The sequence below is a fragment of the Clupea harengus genome, chromosome 13, assembly GCF_900700415.2.
Source record: "Clupea harengus chromosome 13, Ch_v2.0.2, whole genome shotgun sequence".
Taxonomy (NCBI): domain Eukaryota; kingdom Metazoa; phylum Chordata; class Actinopteri; order Clupeiformes; family Clupeidae; genus Clupea; species Clupea harengus.
Window position 1 is genome coordinate 725,001 of NC_045164.1, and position 21,140 is coordinate 746,140.

At 44.0% G+C, this 21,140-nt stretch overlaps 2 protein-coding genes across 6 annotated transcripts in view; both read right to left on the reverse strand.

Annotated features, from left to right (window-relative positions):
* The window catches only part of LOC105902321 (ubiquitin thioesterase zranb1-B-like), a 19,548-nt gene extending 11,816 nt beyond the window's left edge, over nt 1-7,732 (reverse strand). For 2 of the 5 annotated variants that reach the window (XM_031579535.2, XM_031579531.2), the window contains exons 1-2: nt 6,944-7,732; nt 2,996-4,225 (exon numbers count right to left, since the gene is read on the reverse strand). In XM_031579535.2, coding sequence (XP_031435395.1) covers nt 2,996-4,145 — 1,150 coding nt within the window. In that variant the 5' untranslated portion in view covers nt 4,146-4,225; nt 6,944-7,732. Of the gene's footprint in view, nt 1-2,995; nt 4,226-6,139; nt 6,172-6,943 lie in introns of all 5 variants that reach the window. The other 3 variants (XM_031579534.2, XM_031579532.2, XM_031579533.2) reach the window with 3 other exon arrangements.
* Nucleotides 7,733-9,158: 1,426 nt separating this feature from the next.
* Nucleotides 9,159-21,117, reverse strand: abraxas2 (abraxas 2, BRISC complex subunit). The gene is made up of 9 exons (XM_012829878.3): nt 20,983-21,117; nt 19,873-19,963; nt 18,664-18,700; nt 18,398-18,464; nt 17,906-18,096; nt 16,732-16,851; nt 15,299-15,383; nt 13,809-13,926; nt 9,159-12,871 (listed from the first exon to the last, which is right to left on the reverse strand). Exons 1-9 carry the CDS (start codon nt 21,052-21,054, stop codon nt 12,300-12,302), a joined length of 1,353 nt encoding a protein of 450 aa, XP_012685332.2. The 5' UTR covers nt 21,055-21,117; the 3' UTR covers nt 9,159-12,299.
* Nucleotides 21,118-21,140: the final 23 nt, after the last annotated feature.

The window sequence follows — 21,140 nt, forward strand, 5'->3', positions numbered from 1 at the left end:
TCTGTTTACTATGGGTGAACCAAGGCAACATTCATCTTGTATGACAGAGGTTTCAACAAATGGCTCATCAGAGAGAAAATGTAGGAAGCCCATGTGCAGACCTCATTCCTCCTGGGAAAATGCTCTGGGTTGCCACAATACACACACACATGCACACACACACACACACACACACACACACACACACACACACACACACACACACACACACACACACACATACATACAGTGGGGAAAATAAGTATTTGAACCCCTGCCGATTTCGCAAGTTTGGCCACTTGCAAAGAAATGTGTGATCTATAATTGTAATAGTAGGTGTATTTTAACAGTGAGAAACAGAATATCAACAAAAAAATCCAGAAAACTGCATTTTATAACATTTATGACTTAATTTGCATTTGATGCAGAAAATAAGTATTTGAACCCCTAGCAAAACATAACTTAGTACTTGCTGGAATAACCCTTGTTGGCAAGCACAGACGTCAGACTTTTCTTGTAGTTGGTCACCAGGTTTACACACATTTGTGGATTTTGGTCCACTCCTCTTTGCAGATCCTCTCCAATGAGAATGAGGTTCAAGCCCAATATTCCATATAACATGGCCCCATCCATAGTCCCCTCGATGCAGTGGAGTCGTCCTGTACCCTTGGCAGAGAAACAGCCCCAAAGCATAATGTTTCCACCTCCATGCTTGACGGTGGGGATGGTGTCATATTCAGCATTCTTCCCCCTCCAAACGCGGCAAGTGGAGTTGATGCCAAAGAGCTTGATTTTGGTCTCATCTGACCACATCCTGTCTCCCAATCCTCCTTAGAATCATTCAAGTGTTCATGGGCAAACTTCAGACGGCCCTGTACACGTGCTTCCTTGAGCAGGAGGACATTGCGAGTTCTGCAGTACTTCAAACCATTACGGCGTAGTGTGTTGCCAATGGTTTTCTTGGTGACTGTGGTCCCAGCTGCCTTGAGATCATTCACAAGCTCCCCCTGTGTAGTTCTGGGGTTATTCTGCACCTTTCGGATGATCACCGATACCGCACGAGGGGATATCTTGCATGGAGCCCCAGACCTAGAGCGATGGACAGTTGTTTGGTGTTGCTCCCATTTACGAATAATCGCACCAATAGTTGTCTGCTTCTCACCAAGCTGCTTGCCGATGGTTTTGTAACCCATTCCAGCCTTGTGCAGGTCTACAATCTTATCTCTGATGTCTTTGGTCAACTCTTTGGTCTTGCCCATGGTGGTGAGGTTGAAGGTGTGAAGTATGATTCTTTGGACAGGTTTCTTTTATACACGTCACCAGTTGAGATCAGGTGTACCTTGTTAGGCCTAATGAGGACTAATCTGTGTGCTTCTTGGGCACATAACTGGTCATTGGGAGCCAGAATTCTTGCTGTTTGCTTGGGGGTTCAAATACTTATTTTCTGCATCAAATGCAAATTAAGTCATAAATGTTATAAAATGCAGTTTTCTGGATTTTTTTTTGATGGTTTTGTTTCACACTGTTAAAATACACCTACTATTACAATTATAGATCACACATTTATTTGCAAGTGGCCAAACTTGCAAAATCGGCAGGGGTTCAAATACTTATTTTCCCCACTGTACATGCACACCCATACAGAGATCCTCTGTGCCTTTGCAGTAAGTGTTGAAGTTATAGCTCCGTTAATGTAAACATAGATGGCAAATAGTTAGCAGGCTTGGGAGCTCTTAAGTAAAATCAGATCAGGGAATCTGGGCTGCTTCTTTGGTTCTCTACTCAAACTCTCAACAGAAAGACGGCACCTCTCTCTCTCTCTCTCTCTCCCTCTCTCCCTCTCTCCCTCTCCCTCCCTCCCTCCGGACAGAGTAGAAAGAGCTCCAAGTGGAGCAGAACTCACAGTGCTTTGCAGCATGTTCCACTGCAGCAGACATCTGTGTGTGTGTGCGTGGGTGTGTGTGTCTGAGTGTGTATGTGTTTGTGTGTGTCCGTGCCCTTAGTGACAGTGAGCAGTAGAGAGATAGATTAAACAGGATTACTCAGCAGTCACCTCCACTTACAAAAGATGAAGTGTCTGGATGTCTCCACAAGTGTGTGTGTGTGTGTGTGTGTGTGTGTGTAACAAGAAGTTACACATCAAAGACGTGGGCAAGTCTTCTAACGTGCCGTCGAAATAGACAGACACAAGTGGACAAACACATAGGTTACACACACATTGGTCTGGCATGCTTGTTTATTTCCATCTTGTACACGAGACTGTTATTTTTATCTACATGCTGCCTCGGCTGAGGCCCAAATATATACTAGGGCTACTCGTGAAGGACAGCAATATGTGTGTATGTTCATGTTGTGCTCCAGTCCCTTGGGACTGCTGTGCTCTTTGCTAGTTCCATACAGATATAGAACGCTAAATCTGTCAATGTTCATGTCTGTGCATAATAAGTTGAAGGCCATTAACCGAGTGAGACCAAACCAGTCACCTCAAAATTACTGAGACCAAAGTCATGATATACCACAGCCTTGAGGTTGAGCTTGAGCTAAGTTGTTGTTTGCTAATAAAATAAATAAGTCCACTGAAGTATGTGCACAGGGACACATCAGCTTTAACCCACTTATACTCGTCACACACACACACACACACACACACACACACACACAGTAACCAAACAGCCAACAGGAGTGCAACAGCAGACACACGTCACATAATAACTTGCATTTATGTTTATAAACAGAACCTCGTAGGGAAAACACCCAAACAAACACATAAAAACTTCACTCGCGAAGCCAACACTGACAAAGTATCTCTGAGTGTTAATTTAAAGTCAGTGACAAACATACAAACATGTATGTGTGAGATTAGCACAAAATCCTGTCTGCAGACCTGGTGTGTGTTAGCTGCTAAAATATCTGAACGTGAAACACTAAAGTGCTAGTCTACCAATTATGGAACAGCGTGGTTAAATTTGCATGTTAAACAGACAGGTAGGACTAAAGTCAAGCCTTCTCCACATACCTGCACAGGCGTTGAGAAAGAGCCAGTCAGTTCTCCTCATGCGGTTCCTGATCTGTTTGAGTTTTTTAAAGTCCACCGCCTGCTCCTCTCCCCCGACCCCTCCGCCGGCCGCCAGCTCGATGCGCTGAAACTCCATCGTCCGCAGCTCAGGCTCTAGCTGCCGGCCCGAAGACGGCGGCGAAGCTCTCCTGGTGCCGCCAGCGCCGCTGCAGCCCATGCCGACACCTATCCGGCAACGCTCGCGGTCCTGCTCGTTGACGGTGGGCGAAGAGGACGGTGGGCTGAGGGCCGTGAGGGTAGTGCCGGAGGGGACGCCGGTAACAGTGCCGGCAGTGCCACCGCCTGGCTCGCTAGGCTCCGGGGAGCCTCCCGAGGGGGGCGTGAGGTGGTTGGGCCTCGGGTGGTCGCACACGGCACAGCGACGGCTCTTGGGCCAGTTCTCGTAGGTGCAGGCGGCGCAGACCCATTGCTGGCCGTACTGGGTGGTGTTGATCCGGTTGCGGTCGTTCCGCTCCTCGCACGGGTCTGGGGTGGGGGTCTGTGGGGGCGTGGTGGCAGGTTGGACTGGGGAAATCCTCTGCTGCTGCTGCTGTTGCTGTTGTTGTTGCTGCTGCTGCTGCTGCTGCTGCTGCTGCTGCTGCTGTTGCTGTTGCTGCTGCTGTTGCTGCTGCTGCTGCTGCTGCTGTTGCTGCTGCGGTGGGATACCAGGCGTGCTGGAGGTCTGAGGAGTCTCACCTGGACTTCTGGACCTGGGCGCGGGAGGGGGGGGTGGAGGAGATGAGGAGTCTCTCTGCTGCTGGTGCCTTTGACACAGGCACTGCGTGCAGCGGATGGCGCGGGGCCAGTTCAGGTAGGTGCACATCTGGCACGACCACTTAGTGGTGCTTTCGGGGGCCTCGTCGGCCAGCTGCACCCGGGGCCGGGTGCTCGAGTCCGGGCAGATAAGCAGACTGGAGCCACCCTTCGTGGAGCCCCCGACCGGCGCCGGTGGGTCCCAGGGCGTGTCCAGGGCCGGGGTGATCTTGTAGGGCTCCTCTGTGATGATGGGGCCGCCGGGCCTCTGGGCACGGCACATGGTGCACTTGATGGCGGACGGCCAGTTCTCGTAGGTGCAGTACTCACACGCCCACTTGACGGCCGACTCGCTCATCCTCGCTCTGGCGCACCCCGCAGCTTTCTACCTCCCACCGGCAGGAGGTCACACTGGTAACACACACACGCACACACACACTGCATGGTGGGAAACAAAAACAACAAAACAAACAATACAATTACACAAGGGGAATGGGCACGGTGGACTACACCACACACATACCCTATTAAAGCATTATCTGTACGGGGCACCACTTAATCACTGATGCAGTTGGCCTATCATCCCCACCTTCCAGGACTAGCGTTCAGAGGAAAAGTGGGTAAACAATGCAGAATCAGCACTGTGGTATCATCCATTAAGTTATTAGATCACATAATAATATCTGGCAGTAAAGGCTAATGGAGCATGGCTAACTTGACTTGTACATCGGATTGTAAAAGTGTCACAGAAGAGATCATCACACACATCATCACACAATAAAACAAGACCAACTGGAGCCTTATACCCTGCCTGATAGCATACATCAGAATAGCACACAGGCTGATTACTTACAGAACGTTCAACCACACCCACACACACACACACACACACACACACACACACACACACCCACACCCACACCCACACCCACACCCACACACACACACACACGGACAGCTGAGGCTACGCTGACAAAAATTGCCTTGTTGCAAGAGATAGCAAGGTTGCTCTGCATCATTTGATCTTAACTACACTCCAAGTATATCAGTTCTTAGTCAAGTAAAACGGCTCATTTGTCTCTGAAAATGCCATCCGAATGCTGTTAAAATTCATCATCTGTGACAACTCAGAGAAACACCTAAGGTATGCTGCTCAATTCATTATCAAATGATCTTTACACAACACAACCACTCATCAATATTCAGCCATTTACAAAACCAACTGAAGCAGCAGGCAGAGTCATACACTCATCTGTTCTGGGGTCCTCTGTTACCCTTTGTCAGGGTTGGCCCAAATGACTTTAAGACATGACACAAAGACAATGTTTACACACAAACACACACACACACACACACACACACACACACACACACACACACTGTATGGTTCCAAAAACAGCTCTGACTGAAGCCACAGTAGCATGATGACAGGATAATTCCTGAAAATGTTTCCATTTGAATGAACAAAACAAACAAAAACAAAAAATAACAAACAAAAAAACACACTAGAACAAAGGCGAGCAGTATTGACCTGGCACTAATGTGCTTCAAGTCACAGAATGGGAGCCTGTGCGCACAGTGAGAAGGGAGCCAAAATGGACCCAGTTTCTTGCCGAGCAACTCCAGTCACAACTCACCTGAGCCAAGGCTACAACATCACCCCCATACGAGACAGTTTACATTTAGTAGTCATGACAACAGAATGTATTGCACACCATTTAGAATATTAAAAGAATTCAATAGAAAGAGGGAGAGAGTGAGAGAGAGAGAGATAAGAAGAAGAAAAGGAGACCAGATCTAAAAAAATGCCTTGGCAGACCGTTGTCCAAAAATCAATAATGACATCAAATTATCAACTGCCATATTACTTCTATTCTACTTATTTCTATTCAATACTTGCATTTCACCATTGGGTTTGGGGACAAAAGGAAAGGTGTGTAGACATCAAATGACCCTCAGTTCCCAATCTCTCATTCAGATCTTTCGTGTGCTTGTCAAAATTGATCAAAACAAAGGTGACACCTACCCACTGACTATTACTTTTGACTGAATCCTGGTTATTTCGTTAATAAGGCTCACTATTCGCACTAGTGTGGCAACAAATGCGTTAGCATTTCCTAGTCTGTTTATTTGTTCTACGCGTATTGTGATCAACTGAAATAGAGTCCCCTAATTTAAAGTTATCTTGGTGTGAAGCTATAGGCTACTCCAGGGGGACGCGCTCGTGTTGGTTGTGAAACATTCAGAAATTATTATGAGATAGCGCATGCTCCGACTAGGGGGGATAAGAATAGGGGTATAGGTTACTTGCTTGCATTTGTCTATAAACAACTGGCGGGCAATAACTCTTACCTGCTTGCTGCGAGTGAGCTTGTCTTTGTAATCTAAAGATTAGAAAAAAAGTAAGAATATTATGGATCGATAGTTTCAACTAGTAGCGCACTCTGATCATCAAACTAAAACCTGACTGGCGAACATGAAACTAACGTAACAATTGAGTAGAGTGCAAATATGGAATGTAGAGAACGGTTACAAGTATGTCAAAACAATTCGGAAGGCGACACACGCCTCTCTGATGTTATGTATCTCCATGTATCACGGTTAACAACAAGTTCCGGTTGTCATCTTGCTGGGGCAGCTTAATCAGCCTACGTTACTTGGGGACATTACATGCAATAAACTTTAGTCGACCCTTTGCTCGAAATTCAACATAACGGTGAAAGACAACCACTGCCAACTACAGATAGCACCGCGATCAAAAATAACAACAACAGGGCGACTGCATACCAGGCGGTTGCGTGAAGAAAGTCCAATGACATGAGGACACCTCGACTTGGGAACAGGCGACAGGTAATCGTGCGATCTATCAGCTTAGGTAATGCGTGTCTGCTTCAAGTAAGTTAGCTATTCCTATCGCTGCAGGGTCTCCCCTAATGATCCAAGCGCTTAATTTGTCACTGTTCTAACGTGTTTTTCCTGTTCCGTGTATGAAAACTGCAGACTACGAAACATTTCGCCTAATGTACAACATGGAAATGTTAACGATGTAGATCGAAGTAGGCTGTGTTGTTGTTCTAAATACCCTGTCGAGACCAGAGATTATCGCTCGATATAAATGTACTTGGTATAAATACTGAGCTGGAAGGCAGGCCTTACCTTTTCTTGTGACTATACTCTTCTCTTTGCAACCACTAGTCCCTTTGCAGCACCGATATGTTCCTCTGGCCTCTCTCAGTCTTTTCCGAATGCAACCCAATCCGCACCAACCCTCCAGCACCACACCGAGTTCCCCTACACCCTCATTTCTCTAACAGCACCATATTTACATTTCCTCTGCACTTCCCAGTTGGGCGAGAGCCGTACATTGTAGCCCAAACAGACAGTCTTCAAGGCCGAGTTTCTGTGATTTAAATAATTGTAATCCCCATCTCTGACCGCCTAGCTGTCTAAGTCTAATGGCGGCGATGGGGAAACGGGAAAAGCCAAAATAAACCTACTCCACAGAGACGGGAGGAGGGTTATCACCTGGATTCGCCAGCTAAGCTGATTGGGTAATTTTCTGTGTACCTCGCATTGACCTATGAGGAACTACCTCTTTCGTTGCCAATGGTTTAAAGGCTTCGTTGCACCAGCATTTGATGTCGACGAATTATGAAACTGTAGCCCTTATTCGCCGTCTTGGCTCACTGTGATAGGCCAAAAGGAAAGGGCCACATAACACGTCTCGAGCCACAATGGCGCTTGTTTCGTGTTGCTAAAGGAATGATGTCATCGCTACCGAAATTTCTACCGCAGCAATATCTGCAGTGACAACAAACGACTGTCAGCGCACTTGAATCTTTTCACTGAACACAATACTAGGTCGGAATGGTTTTTTTAAGGCGTTTGTATCTATGTTAATAAGTATCAGTACCGTTATCAATGCAACCCTTGGTTGGTAGCCTATGTTTTAGGCTATAGTTTACGAAATCAGCGATGTAAACGGGAGATTTATGGGGATGGCCGAAGCACACGACTTGTGGTAGGTTGAATTAATTTAAGAATCCTTTAGGGTTGTGATAGTGACCTACGGGGTGCAAGCATAGCACAGGTCGTATGAGTAGACATTCCCTTTAAATTAAGCCACCGCGCAAACACTGCATCGACCAGCTGTTTATTTGTTTACATGCTAGGACCTCGACACTGACGTCACGAACGATGTAGTTGGCTGTCGCAAAGGCAGTGGTTTGGACCGGATTCGGGTAATAGAGCTTAACTCTTTTTCTATTTGGCCAATTCACATATCCTGATAAATGAAGTGGTATAAACACTTGGTATTTCACCGTCCTCGGATGGAATGCAGCATTACTGTTCCAATGGCAGGCCTATTAGCTAAATTTACTATGCATAATTACTTGTAGCGGTTCAAGAAAGTTATGCATATCAATGCACTTGCACCAAGACAGCAATAAAAGTTCTATTTATCAAATTCAGTGTCAGTGTCTTTTTAAATATTATTTCATAATTGTATTTTATGTTTTTCTATTTTTGACCACATGGTTTAAATTCTTTCACTGTGGATAATGTTTATAGTCTACTGTAAAAACATCAAACACCTTGACAGTCTCAAATGTTATTGTTATTCAACAGCTGATCTAATGACAAGCTGGTTTAATGTCCAATTTATAATTACTGGGTCATTTGGATTGATGTCTAATTAAAGGAAAACAAGGACTGTGGTCAACACTAGTAATTCTGCATCATAAAAATGATAATGCATTTGAGGCCTTTCTCAAAGGAACTTTCCAATTGGGACAACAATGTACATACTTGTTGTATATTTATGATATACCATGGCCCCTTGTCCATTAAAAAACATTAAGAGGCATAGAATGTGTAGGAATGTCCTCTTTACGTTTTTTTCTCTGGATGGCAATTTGAACTTTGGATGGCAGACTGAAACAGATAATGTACCTTCATGTAGTCTCGACCTACTTGCATTATACATTTATTGCGATCTTATGCTGACATTTCAGTATAGCGGCACACAGGGAGTGGTGGAGGTAATATCAATAATTTTTTCTGAGCACATTTTCTCCCAATATTTCAATCTCCGTGTCCTTATTTCAACAGTTGTTTTTCTTCTCTTTTTCTAGTTTCGGGTCTCAACAATATGAACATTGTGTGTCTCCCTCTCAACAAGAGGTGACATCATTGCTTATATGCACACACCAGCTCAGCCACAGACTGGTGAAGATCACAATATATTCATGTCATTTCTCTTATCCCCTTATACTTATATTTTTCATAAATCAAAACGGTGGCATTTAACATTTGAAAAAAGGAAAGGAAATACATACAAGTGAACAGACCACTCTGGCAATACTGAGGATCATTATTATACTTTTATTACCCTCAAAATGGAAGAATCTGTTCCTTTTTTGGCCAACCAGACAGACAGGAGTCCTGTGTGGCGTCTGTGATTAGGGTAACAGTAGCAGGGGTGGGTGATGGGGTGGGGGGGTTGGGGGCTCCCATATGAACACCAGTCCCATTTGCACAGAGATGAACTTCAGGAAGTTAAGTGAGATTCCACCCCACACCTCAACCCCTCTCGGCTACATTCTACATTCATTATAGTTGGTTTGTTTACTCTTAAATCACGTTTTTGTATTATTATTATTTTACATTTGCTTCCAGTGATCAAATAGAAACCATTTTCATTATTTGATAAGTGATTTAAACAAACAAACAAACAAACAAACAAAAACAGCGCAATGGTGCAATTTCAAAGAATACACAACATGGTGGGGGGCAGCAAAGAGAGACAGTGAAAAAATAAAGAAAATCACATTTGGGTTACCGGTCCTTTCTGTAGACGCCCTCTGCATTGACAATGCAACAGATCACAAACCTCACTTTTAATTCCACCAGTAAGAACAAAGTTAAGACAGCCAGTTTTCATGGTTGCTCCAATCTGACCCCAATGACCCCGGCCTTTACATCCACGTGCCCATGCTTCGCTCATGCAGCATAATTTGTTGTGCTATAGCTTTAAAGATCATGTACATCACACACATACATACACACACACTGTCTCTCAAACTAGACTGCACGGTGGTTATGCTTGAAGACATTTACAGTTCTACCAAATATTGTTTTTATGAACCAGTCACAACAGAGCCAATGCTTGACACTTGTTTATATATAAAACATTTACAGTAGATTAACATGGCGGTTATAAAGCACATTTCTATGTGCCAGGAAACTAGACATACCCCAAGACAGACTTAGTACCACATCAGCCCTAATCAGCTATTTGTCTGTTTGTTTTGTTGATAAGTTTGAACAGGAGTGGAAGACACCAGTGGATGCTGCCCACACTTATTCTCATTTATCAACTGGAAGTCCTGCTTCAGGTCCAAACACTCCTCCCTAAATAGGTTACTTAGCTGTTGTTTTCTTTTACTAAAAAGGGATTAACCCCGTCCTGGAATAAATAAATAATAATCATTTTTTTTTTTTTTTTAAACGTCAACTCAAACATTGTCAACTCTTGTGAGTAGGCTTGAGTCATTGTCCAGGAATAAAGTTCCAAACATCTGCAAGCAACTGAGTTGTAAGATAGTGAAGCCTCAGTGAGGAGCATTTGACCAGTAAGCATCTGTATGCAAGTCAAACGTGTCTCGTGTCCAGAGGAGAGGAACAGTATGGTGGTGAAGGGAGTGTTTAAGGCACGGTTGTTCTACACGGGGTGGGGGTGTTATACTGTTAGGTGCATCATGTAGGCGTCAGCCCTCCTTCCTGCCTTGCTGGCCCATTCCACCCACCTGTTTGGATGAAGGGGATGGGCAGACTGACTAACCTTGTCTTTTCAACTTGCACCACGTCTGGGACTCTAGGCATTTCAGTCTTGTGAGCTAACTGACTCCATCTAAACCACTTAAAGTCGGAAAAAGCCATCATAATCTCTCACCTCAAACCAGCCTACGTCTCGGGGGGTATGAAAAGTGTACAGATTCATAGCGAACGCTGTGCAGACGAGACGCAGAACCAAACACATCAGTGCAGACTTCCTTTCTGTTTCCCGATCAGTAACCACCATATTGATCTGACTGTATGTAGGACTGTCTGTGATGGGAGTCTGACCTTAAACACAAATACTGAACCTCTTTTTATCTCTCCCTATTTGTCTTCACCAACCAGGAAGTAGGGGATAATGTAGGAGGCCCATGGGGTTAAAACAGGCAAGCTGAAGCATGGGTGGATTAGTAAAGCTACAGTAGTGTGTGTGTGTGTGTGTGTGTGTGTGTGTGTGTGTGTGCTTGTGTGTGTGTGCATGTGCTTGTGCGTGTATCAGTACCCTTATGTTAGGATGTGCCAAACAGGCACGCCACAGTTAGTCATTCCCTCAGGTTAAAGCACAGGCAGACCGGATGAGCTCGTCTGGAGGGCAGCACAACAACAACAGCTCAGGCAGCGCGCAGCAGAAGAGCAGAGCAATGTCATAGACAGGAACAAACAAAGACTTCAGAACGCCAAGGACAACATTTTCTCATCAGGTGACATTGATTACAGTTCGTCATGGTTACTCGCATATCCCCCCCTTCAAAAACTAAGACAGGAAATCACATGACCACGACCTTACAGTAGTGGTGCTAAGGACTAGAACTTTGATCAAACCTCCTCTCTTTGTTACACCGACTATAGAGGCCATTGCATGAGGACAAACACGTTTTGTTTCGCAATTGGAAAAAACAAACAAATAAACCAAAAACTGCATTAGGGACAGTCAGTAGTCCAACCTCTGCAACGTGCAGGTGATTTAGATGCAGTGGATCGATTCCATATATATATCGATCAAGTGTGTGTGTGTGTCTGTGTATATATATATATATATATATATACACACACACACACGCACATACATACACACACACACATATATTTTTCCTGTTTGTTACTGAATAAAAAAAACATGAGAGCAAAACTAAATAAATCAATGGCCAATCTGGCCAATCTGGCTCTCCTAGGGATGAGTTTGAAGGCCGCAGAAGGCATTTTTATCTTTTCCCTTTGCTTATCTTGTTAAATAAACATTGAACGAAGGCAAAAGTAGTGCACGAGGTAAATGGTAAAAAGACGGCCATTGGAGGTTGGTAGCAGATGTTAGTTGGTCAGACACTGAGTGAGCCAGTTAGGGCCGGGGCAAGTCTCGAGTCAGTCCACCTGACAGAGAAGGAGTCTTTAAACAGAGAGCAAGAGAGGAAGAAAGAGACACACACACACTAAATGTCACTTGTTTGTCCTCTCCCTCTCACACATTTTTTGCAAGGTTGCCAGCAAGGTTGTTGGCAAAACCGTCCGTGCCACTGCTCACCTCATCTGATGGGCCAAAGATAAACCCACAAACCACAGGATGTTCTTCACGGTCCTGTCCCAGACAACCTTTTCTGACAGCTCTCCTCCCTTCTCTCCATCCCCTCTCTATCTCTCGTTCATTTGTTTCGCTCCTCCTTTGTACCGGTCTCCTCTAAGACGTTGGGGAGCTCTGTGTATCTCCGTCTGGCCTCAATGCCGGGGGCCGCCCCATACTCAGCACCTCGGCCGACAACGGTGAAGGGGCAGCCCCTGTTGCCGTCGTCATGCTGACCAGGTTCTCATACTCGCTACTGTCCTCGTCCTCATTGTCGTCCTCATCGTCTTCGTCCTCATCCTCCTCCTGTCCCGCCGCCTGTCGGTCCAGGGAGTCGGAGCTGGAGCCGTCCCCGTTGCCGAGGCCCAGGCTGGGGGACGGGTGGCCCGGCGAGCCCACGGCCTGAGGCCGAGGCAGGAGCAGTGCGCTGGCCGGGTCTTGGCCCAGCACGTCCATGTAGGCCAAAGCGGTCGCGGCTGAGGCCGCGCCAGCTGCCGCAGTGGGGAGGCCGCCGAGAGGTGCAGAGCCTCCCGCTCGCTCCACAGACGAGGGAGTCTGCTGGAAGGCCAGGCGAGAGGAGAGTGGTGGGAGCAGTGGTGGAGCTGCTGGATGAGGAGAGGTGCTGCCTGAGGGCGCTGTCGAGCTTTCTGGAGAGGAGCGCTGGGCTGCACTGTCTGCCTCCTGCAGTCCTGAGGGAAGGAGGACAGTGGAGACAGACAGAGAGTCAAAAATGGAGGGCATGAAGTAGGAGTTACTACCCTGCATCTCTCTCCCTCACACACACACACACACACACACCTAAAACACACCACACACACACAACACGTCATTTGTCCAATGTTTTGTCAAGTGAAAAGGTGTGAGAGCACCAACATTTAATGTCTGACTGCTTCTGACTGGAACCGCATATTGATGTTTTCCTGGCCTGATTTGTTGTTGCATGGTGGTTCTTGTGTGAGCATATAAATGCTCATATAGGGGACTGATGGAACTGCAAAATAGCTATTCTACTGTTGTTCTGTATCATTTGTATCTTTAACATATATTGATGTTTCCTGCTCTGATTGGCTGTTGCATGGTGGTTATTGTGTGAGCATATAAATGCTCATATAGGGGACTGATGGAACTGGAAATATTGCTATTCTGTTGTTGTAAGACATTAACTCCTTATGTTGTATCTGCAACTCATTTTGGATGTGTACTCTCTGTTTCACTGAGACCTGAACAAGTGGCTTGTGAACCCTTCCCCCCCCAGATAGGCTCCTTCCTGCTAAGACCCTTTGTGTCATGGTATCACCCCCTCCCCCCATAGGTGAACCCCTCACCCCACTGTCTCCCCCTTCCTCTCACCTAAAGGGTGTGGTCATCCCCTCTTCTATTGTATTCTACCTGACTGAAATGTATAAATGCCTACACATTCTGCTATCAGGTAGGCCTTGCTCTGAGCACCAAGCTGAGAGGGGGTCTCCACGCCGGAAATAAACTCCAGAAACCTGACTTCAACTCTCCGGTCCCTTCTTCAACTTAAGCGTGCTTACAGAGATTCCATCACATGCCACCAAGTAAGTAAAATAAAACGCAGTGTTGAATATAACAACGCGTACAGTTTAGAGTTCCGTGACTTACTCCTTTCTTCATCGGCAGTCTTGCGTTTCCTGAGGGTGATCTGCTGCTTCAGTTTGTTCACGTCCTCCTGGACTTTTTCCTTCACACGTTCACTTTTGTCCACTTCTCCACACACTGCCTGTGGAATAACATCAACCACACATGATGTCATATCCATGCCCACCGAAGACACAAACATCACTCACTCATTACTTTCATTTCTAGTTAGTAGACTAGATTATTCTCATGCACTTTCATTTCTAGTTAGTAGACTAGATTATTCTCATGCACTTTCATTTCTAGTTAGTAGACTAGATTATTCTCATGCACTTTGTGCTGGACTGGCACAGCAGGTGTTAAATAAACTTATTTTTAATCTATGAATGACTGAGCTCCTTCCTATGTTGCTAACATGCCCACTGAATACAGACCAGTTAGATCCTTTAGAATCTAAAGTTTAGATCATCAAGTAAACGTCTCCTCACTGCACCTGTACAAAGTCAGCCTACGGTGCCTTCAGTCACTATGCTCTCACTTTCTGGAATCCCCTCGCACATGAACTAAGGCCCACCACAACAGTATATTCTTTCAAAAGCAGAGAAAAAAAAAAAACATATCTTTTCCCACAAGTTTTTGATTAGATACCCCTTTATTTTAGAATCAGTTTCACCTCATCTCATTTCCTTTTCACCTGTAATACCTTATGTTATATCTTATATGTTTTATCTTATCTTATTTTTTTTAGTTCATATATGACAGGATAGGATAATACTAGGGGTGGGAAAAAAAAACGATTTTTCGATTTCTCTCGATTCTCTCTAGAACGATTCTGTCTCGATTCAGAAAAGTTCATAATCGATTTTTAATTAAAAAAATAAAAAATAAAAAATTTAATTTTTTTTTTTTTTACACATTCATTTTGTGTTGAAATGCAAGCTGCATCGATTATTGCATTGTTAATTGAAAGTCATAATTGTGACAAGGGAAAGCTTTTTCTCTAATAAAAAATAGAGAAGGTAATTCATCTGTTGATTTTCTTTAATTATCAAACACAAAGTAGGAAGTGATTTGAGACTCTGAGTATCAAACTCAGATGTTTTAAAAATCGACATGCATCGATAATCGTTTTATCGGTTTAGAATTGATAATCGGTTTAGAATCGATAATCGGTGTAGAATCGATAATCGGTTTAGAATCGAATCGTTGACCACTGAATCGGAATCGAATCGTGAGGTGCCAAGAGATTCCCACCCCTAGATAATACCTTCTAATCTTATATGTTTTTATCTTATATGTTTTGTCATGTTAAGTATCTTTGCCATTTGATTTTTAGAGCACTTTGCGTTTATGCCAGTCCTAGGAAATACGCTAAATAAATGTGCTGACTACGGTCCAACGAAAAACCTTTTGGACGAGTAAACTAATTCCTTTAAAAAAACAACCTAAGACTGGGGAAGGTTATCAGAAGACCAGCTGAAAGCAAGTTTGGCAGTTTAACTGCTGACTCTCACCTGGACTTTCTCCTGCAATGCACTGTAGACCTGGAAAATAGTGCGGATGTCCTTCATCACTCCATCTTTATCAAAGAACTCGGCTCTAAGAGAGAGAGAGAGAGAGAGAGAGAGAGAAAAGGGGCCTCGTCACATTTATGTCCCTATATAATCTGTGTAGACAGTCCCCCTACATCCCTTATAGAGGCAACACATAGTTTGTTTCATGTCTAAAACTAATGAGCTTACATCAACCTGCAAACATCAACAACAGCACAACTAGCACTGATAAAAGCTAACAAGCTTGGTAGCTGATGCATGTTGGAGATGATGCTAAAAACTTTGCAGAGTATTCAGCATTTAAATTATAATTTTTTTTAAACGGGGAAGATTTGCCAGTAGCTCAGATAGCTACAGTGGTCTTTGGCCTGAAGATCAATCTCTTGTTCAAGGCAACTCACTTCACTGCCCACCCCCCAGCAGGTGGCGCCACTGTACACCTCAGACACAGACAGACACACACAGCTACATCAGCTGGTGGTCTTCTATGACTAGCAATCCAGACACTGGCAGTTCAAGCAGCGCTGAATTATGGATGCCTAGCTGATTATGGATGCCAGCAGGGAGGCCTTGGGTAGCCCGTGAGACATATTTAAAGTGAAGTGGGATGGGGCTGAGGGTCAGAGTCTGGGCCATGAGAAAACAGCTGATCTCAGTAAGCCTGGTTTGAAATAGCACACACACACACACACACACACACACACACACACACACACACACACACACACACACACACACACACACACACACACACACACACACACACACACACACACACACACACACACACACACACACACACACACACACACACACACACACACACACACACACTCTACGCCAGGGACAGCCAGGGTTACACAGAGAAAATCAGAGTGAGAGACCAAGTGAGGGATTGGGCACACAGGAGAACTGAGAGAGTCTGTCTGTCTGTCTGTCTGTCTGTCTGTCTGTCTGTCTGTCTGTCTGTCTGTCTGTCTGTCTGTCTGTCTGTCTGTCTGTCTGTCTGTCTGTCTGTCTGTCTGTCTTTCGTTCCCTCTCCCTAGCGTGTTGCTTTCAGTCAGACACTTTAATCACCTGCTTTAGCTAATCACTTCTCTATCTCAAACCCCTGACATCCCTGCTGTGTGACAGAAATGGAGAGGCCCACTTACTCCTGCTGCTTAACACTCTCTCACACTCACACACTCACAGACACACACACACACACACGCTCATAAATCTAGACTTGTTTCATGGCACATCAGTTGGATACATATGATGGTGTCAAATGCCCTCAGCCCCAATAGATTCTGCACGGAAGCAAAATAATATGGACATACTATGTCTGACTTATTTAACAGGGGTGACTTCACCCTAGTCTATTCTTACGGGCTCCTCGCCCATTTACTCACCCATGCTCTTTGATGACCTTGGCGTAGTTTTTGGACGTGTTGGGGACTGAGGACACCTTATACTCCTGCTGGCTGGTGTTCCCCAGGTTGGGTATACTAAGAGAAACTCTCTGATTATACCTGCATGCAAAATAGACAGACAGACAGACAGACAGACAGACAGAGACAGACGGAGAGGGTTTTTTTCTTTTGAGTTTGCATTGAACTCCATTAGCAAATAGCATCTGGGAGGCCTAACAGGTTGTCAAAAACAGGAGTAATAGTTCATGGTTATACATCACCTTCTTTTCAAAGAATTGAACATACAGTGACGAGTACTGACGAGTGTTGACTATTCTAGGTTAACATTATTGTTTTAAAATCATCCAGAGGAATAATGTTTGTACTATGCACTTTGCAAAGTAAATGTGTCCTCTTTCTATAAAAGTATCATATATTGGTAACTCCACATTCAGAGAGGATTGAATTTAGTTCCTCTTGTTTTCTCTTCTAATTTTCTTGGTCTTAACTTTTAAATAGTATGAAGTATGAAGAGTATGAAGATTAGGTCTAAACAGATGGTCCTAAGTCTGCGTGTGTGTGTGTGTGTGTGTGTGTGTGTGTGCGTCAGATTTGCCACTTTTACATGAGTTTGTGGACTAAGCCGTGGGGGTGATAAAACAATGTGGTGTATTCTGGCAAGGACTGAGGTTAGTTCTACATAATGTTATCAGTAATAGTGTCACTAACCTTTCAACTGCCTACATTCCCATACTCAGCACTCACTGATGTGAAACAGCTCTTCCACATTCTTCTCATAGTTACACCATGACATAGTTACACCATGACAAATTCTTCTCTCCTCAACTGAAGTGGGTCTTGTAGCGATTGGACACCATGCCAATACTGAGGCAAATTTCATTAGAGAGTGCGTCCCCTTGTGGCAGACACAGGTAACTTAATTTGGCCTTTCCCAGTTCTTTGGATGTCTTTGGTAACAACACAAGAACGCCTGGAGAACGTTTAGCCCCAACAAAATGTACGGTCCCCCCACCCCCCAAATCCAGTGTCTCACACACTTTGCATCATGCATTTTAACCCAATGATGAAATGCAGATGCATAGGGTGTGTGTGTGTGTGTGTGTGTGTGTGTGTGTGTGTGTGTGTGTGTGTGTGTGTGTGTGTGTGTGTTCACCTGTGGTTGGGCCTGAAGAGCACATACTCCATCGCGTGTGTGGAGCTGTTGGCGGTGGAGATGAAGCTGAAGAGCAGGAAGGCGAGGTCAGGCACACCCAGGAGGCTGGTCAGCTGCTTGTGGATCACCTGCTCCCGGAATGACATCTGCTGTTGGGTGTTCCGACGGAACCGGTACCAGCCAATAACATTCTTGAGGAAAAAGGGAACACAATCAAGACATTCTATCTGAAGACAAATAACATTTTACAACTTAACAACTTTTACTGTACAAATCAAATGCCTGTTTTTAATAATATAACGTGTTTCATTATACATCATTCTCTCTCTTTTTTTCTAGCATCCAACCGGTTTTAAACTAGGAGTTTACTCCTTTAATATTTTGCCATTACCATCTGTGCAAACTTAAAATGTGTACACCATTTTGGTGTAGGGTTTTAAGTAAATAGAGCTTAGAATAGAATTAATCAGCATACAAATCCCCACCACTTACTTTCCTTCTGTCTTTAAGAATTCTGTTGAGATTCTCCTCGTTCACTTTTCCCGCATAGTCATAAAAGCTGAGAACGTCAAAGTGCAAAGAGCAGTATTATTATCCAAGCACCTCCAATGACAAACATATGAACACTGTAAAACTTCCCAAAGGGAGCACGAGAGTCTGATGCACCTCAAATGGGACACAAAAATGACACAGACAAGAAGATTACTTTTCTAGTTAGGAAAAAGCTCTTGTGAGAGCAGGTCAAATACATTACTTACCTAAAGAGATGTGCGCATGGTTCATGATTATGGATTTCTGTTGAGGAGAAAAACAAACACAACAAAGTAATCACAATGTTTCAAACAGGAGTCGGCTCCAACCACACAATGCAATCAGCATGTTAACCACGCTGTTATGTCTTATAGAAACACAGTTGTGCAACCTTGTAAGTTCAACACAAAAACACTAGCAGCAATGCATTTGTTTGTGAAATGATTTTGGCCTGCACTGAATCAAAGCTTTTTTGAAGTGGTGGTTCTGAGTGAACACTTCAGCATCCCTGAGCTTACAAAATAATCTGAATAAATGTGTTTTAATTTACCCCTTTTCTCTAGGCACGGTCAGAGTCTATACAGCATAGACAGTGGGCTTAAGAAATGCCATAAATAAAGCTACACTTAGATCTCTTGTGTTTTGCGTGTAGAGCAGACATTGTGTGACAGGTCTGTTTTATACTTTCTCTAGACACAAATTAAGCAATATTAAATGAAAACAGAGGAAATGTGTACAGCGTACAGAGTGGAGTTTTCTAAAAAAGGAATACATATCAGATTTGATAGTGATATGTCCAGAAGACATGTTTGGCAAACATATTGCTGATTGACAGTGTATGTTCTCAGTCCCAGCTAGATGAATGAAGACCTTGGAGAAATCTCATTTTTGAATTTCTACTTGGGTCATCATGGATGACATCACCACATTTGGCCCGGCGTCTGGCGTGTGGATCTGATCACAGCTGTAATGTTAATTCAAGATGGCACGTTCCCTCTAACATTCTACAGCTTAATATATTTGACAACACATCCTGGGACAACAATGCTTCCTCTCCATTTGACTGCAACTTGAACTAAACATTTCATAATAAAACCAAGCTCAGAGCAAGCCTAACATTATCAATACGGTCCAGTTTCCTTAATAATAAAATGAATGAGTGACCGAATGAATGAATGTCAAAACTGACATGTGGACTATGCCAGAAAAATGCCACATCAACCAAATGTATCTTCCTTTTCTCCTGCAAATTCTGCTTGTTTGTGCCCTGTCTAATTAATCCTGGGAAAAGCACTTGCAAATCTGATTCCTATTTTAGCTGGCTGTTTTGCCAATATTCACCAACATCTATGATAAGTCTTGGCATGTATTTGAACCTCCAACTGCCTCACCATCAGGTCAGACAAAGACAAACTTAAAGGAGGAATAGATCTTACCTACTACTTTGAGGACTTCAGTGTTGCTTATCTGGGAATCACTGATGCTGAACGTCTCTTCCTGTCTTACCTCTCCCAATAAAAACCCCTCCTGCAAATAAATAAATAAATAAATTAAATAAAATAAAATAAAATAAAATAAAATAAAATAAAACAGTCAGAGCCAAATGAGGTGTCATATACATAAATATGATCTCTGTTTATATGGTTTCCTTTTATGGTTTGTATAAAGTCAGCACTGGACAGAATCTTTGCTGTTTTGTTTTACGGTCTGCTAGAAGTGGATGCATTCTACATGGTCTTTTACTTTTACTACATTGGCATTCTACAAGACGCAGTGTCATTAGGCCACTGTCTCTTAGTTGTCTTATGTAATATAATTGATAGTTCTATAAACAGGACACCGCAGCAGCAAGGAAATAAATATAAAGAGTTGTATACCAGCTGAGGTATTTCAAGAATGCAACCTTAACCGCGAATTGTTTACTTCCTGTAGGTTGAAGATAGGCGAGTGCCATTGCCGGAGCTATTTCGCTTCTTTTAATTAAACACGCTAAAAACCAACAGCATTCTGATGATTACTGCCTACACTCCAAATAGTGGCATTTTAATTGTGCACAATGTCAATGTCAAACGGAAAAACATGAACTTGTCGTCTTAACTAGCTCGCTACCAACTTTCACACATCGTTTTGACAGGTAGCTAACTTGCAACTGGTTAACTCGCTCGCTACTAAGCTAGTTTTGCAGAGGCTACAACAATCGATTCATCCGCTGTAATAAACAGACAACGTCATGTAAAAATGTACACACACAACACCTGTGGAATTTACATCTGCCTCGTCTTAAGAAGTCCTATCAACTGTTGTCTATCGACAAGCAAGCTATTAGTTAGCTGGGTAGCTGCTACCGAACCGTTGCTAGTTGGCTAACTAGAAAACAGTCACAGGGGGTGATTGCAGATTGCTAAAGGGCTAGCTCCAGCAGGAAGATGACACTGGAAATCTCAGTAGCTAAACAAGACTGGTAAAAGCCGCTCTGTGACTCTGTTAACTACGCAAACTGACCTATAGAATTTCCAATATTTCTGTAATCGGGTTATAATACTTACATGGTCGGAGTTGCTGTTAGCGCTGTGATAACACACAGAACTAAAAGTATAACCCGAAATTGATGCCGCCATGATGGAAACATCCCCACCTGTCCCAGAACTCCCCGCGCTCGCACCGGGTCCTCACCGCGTCATACAATCATACAGTCATATCCTGG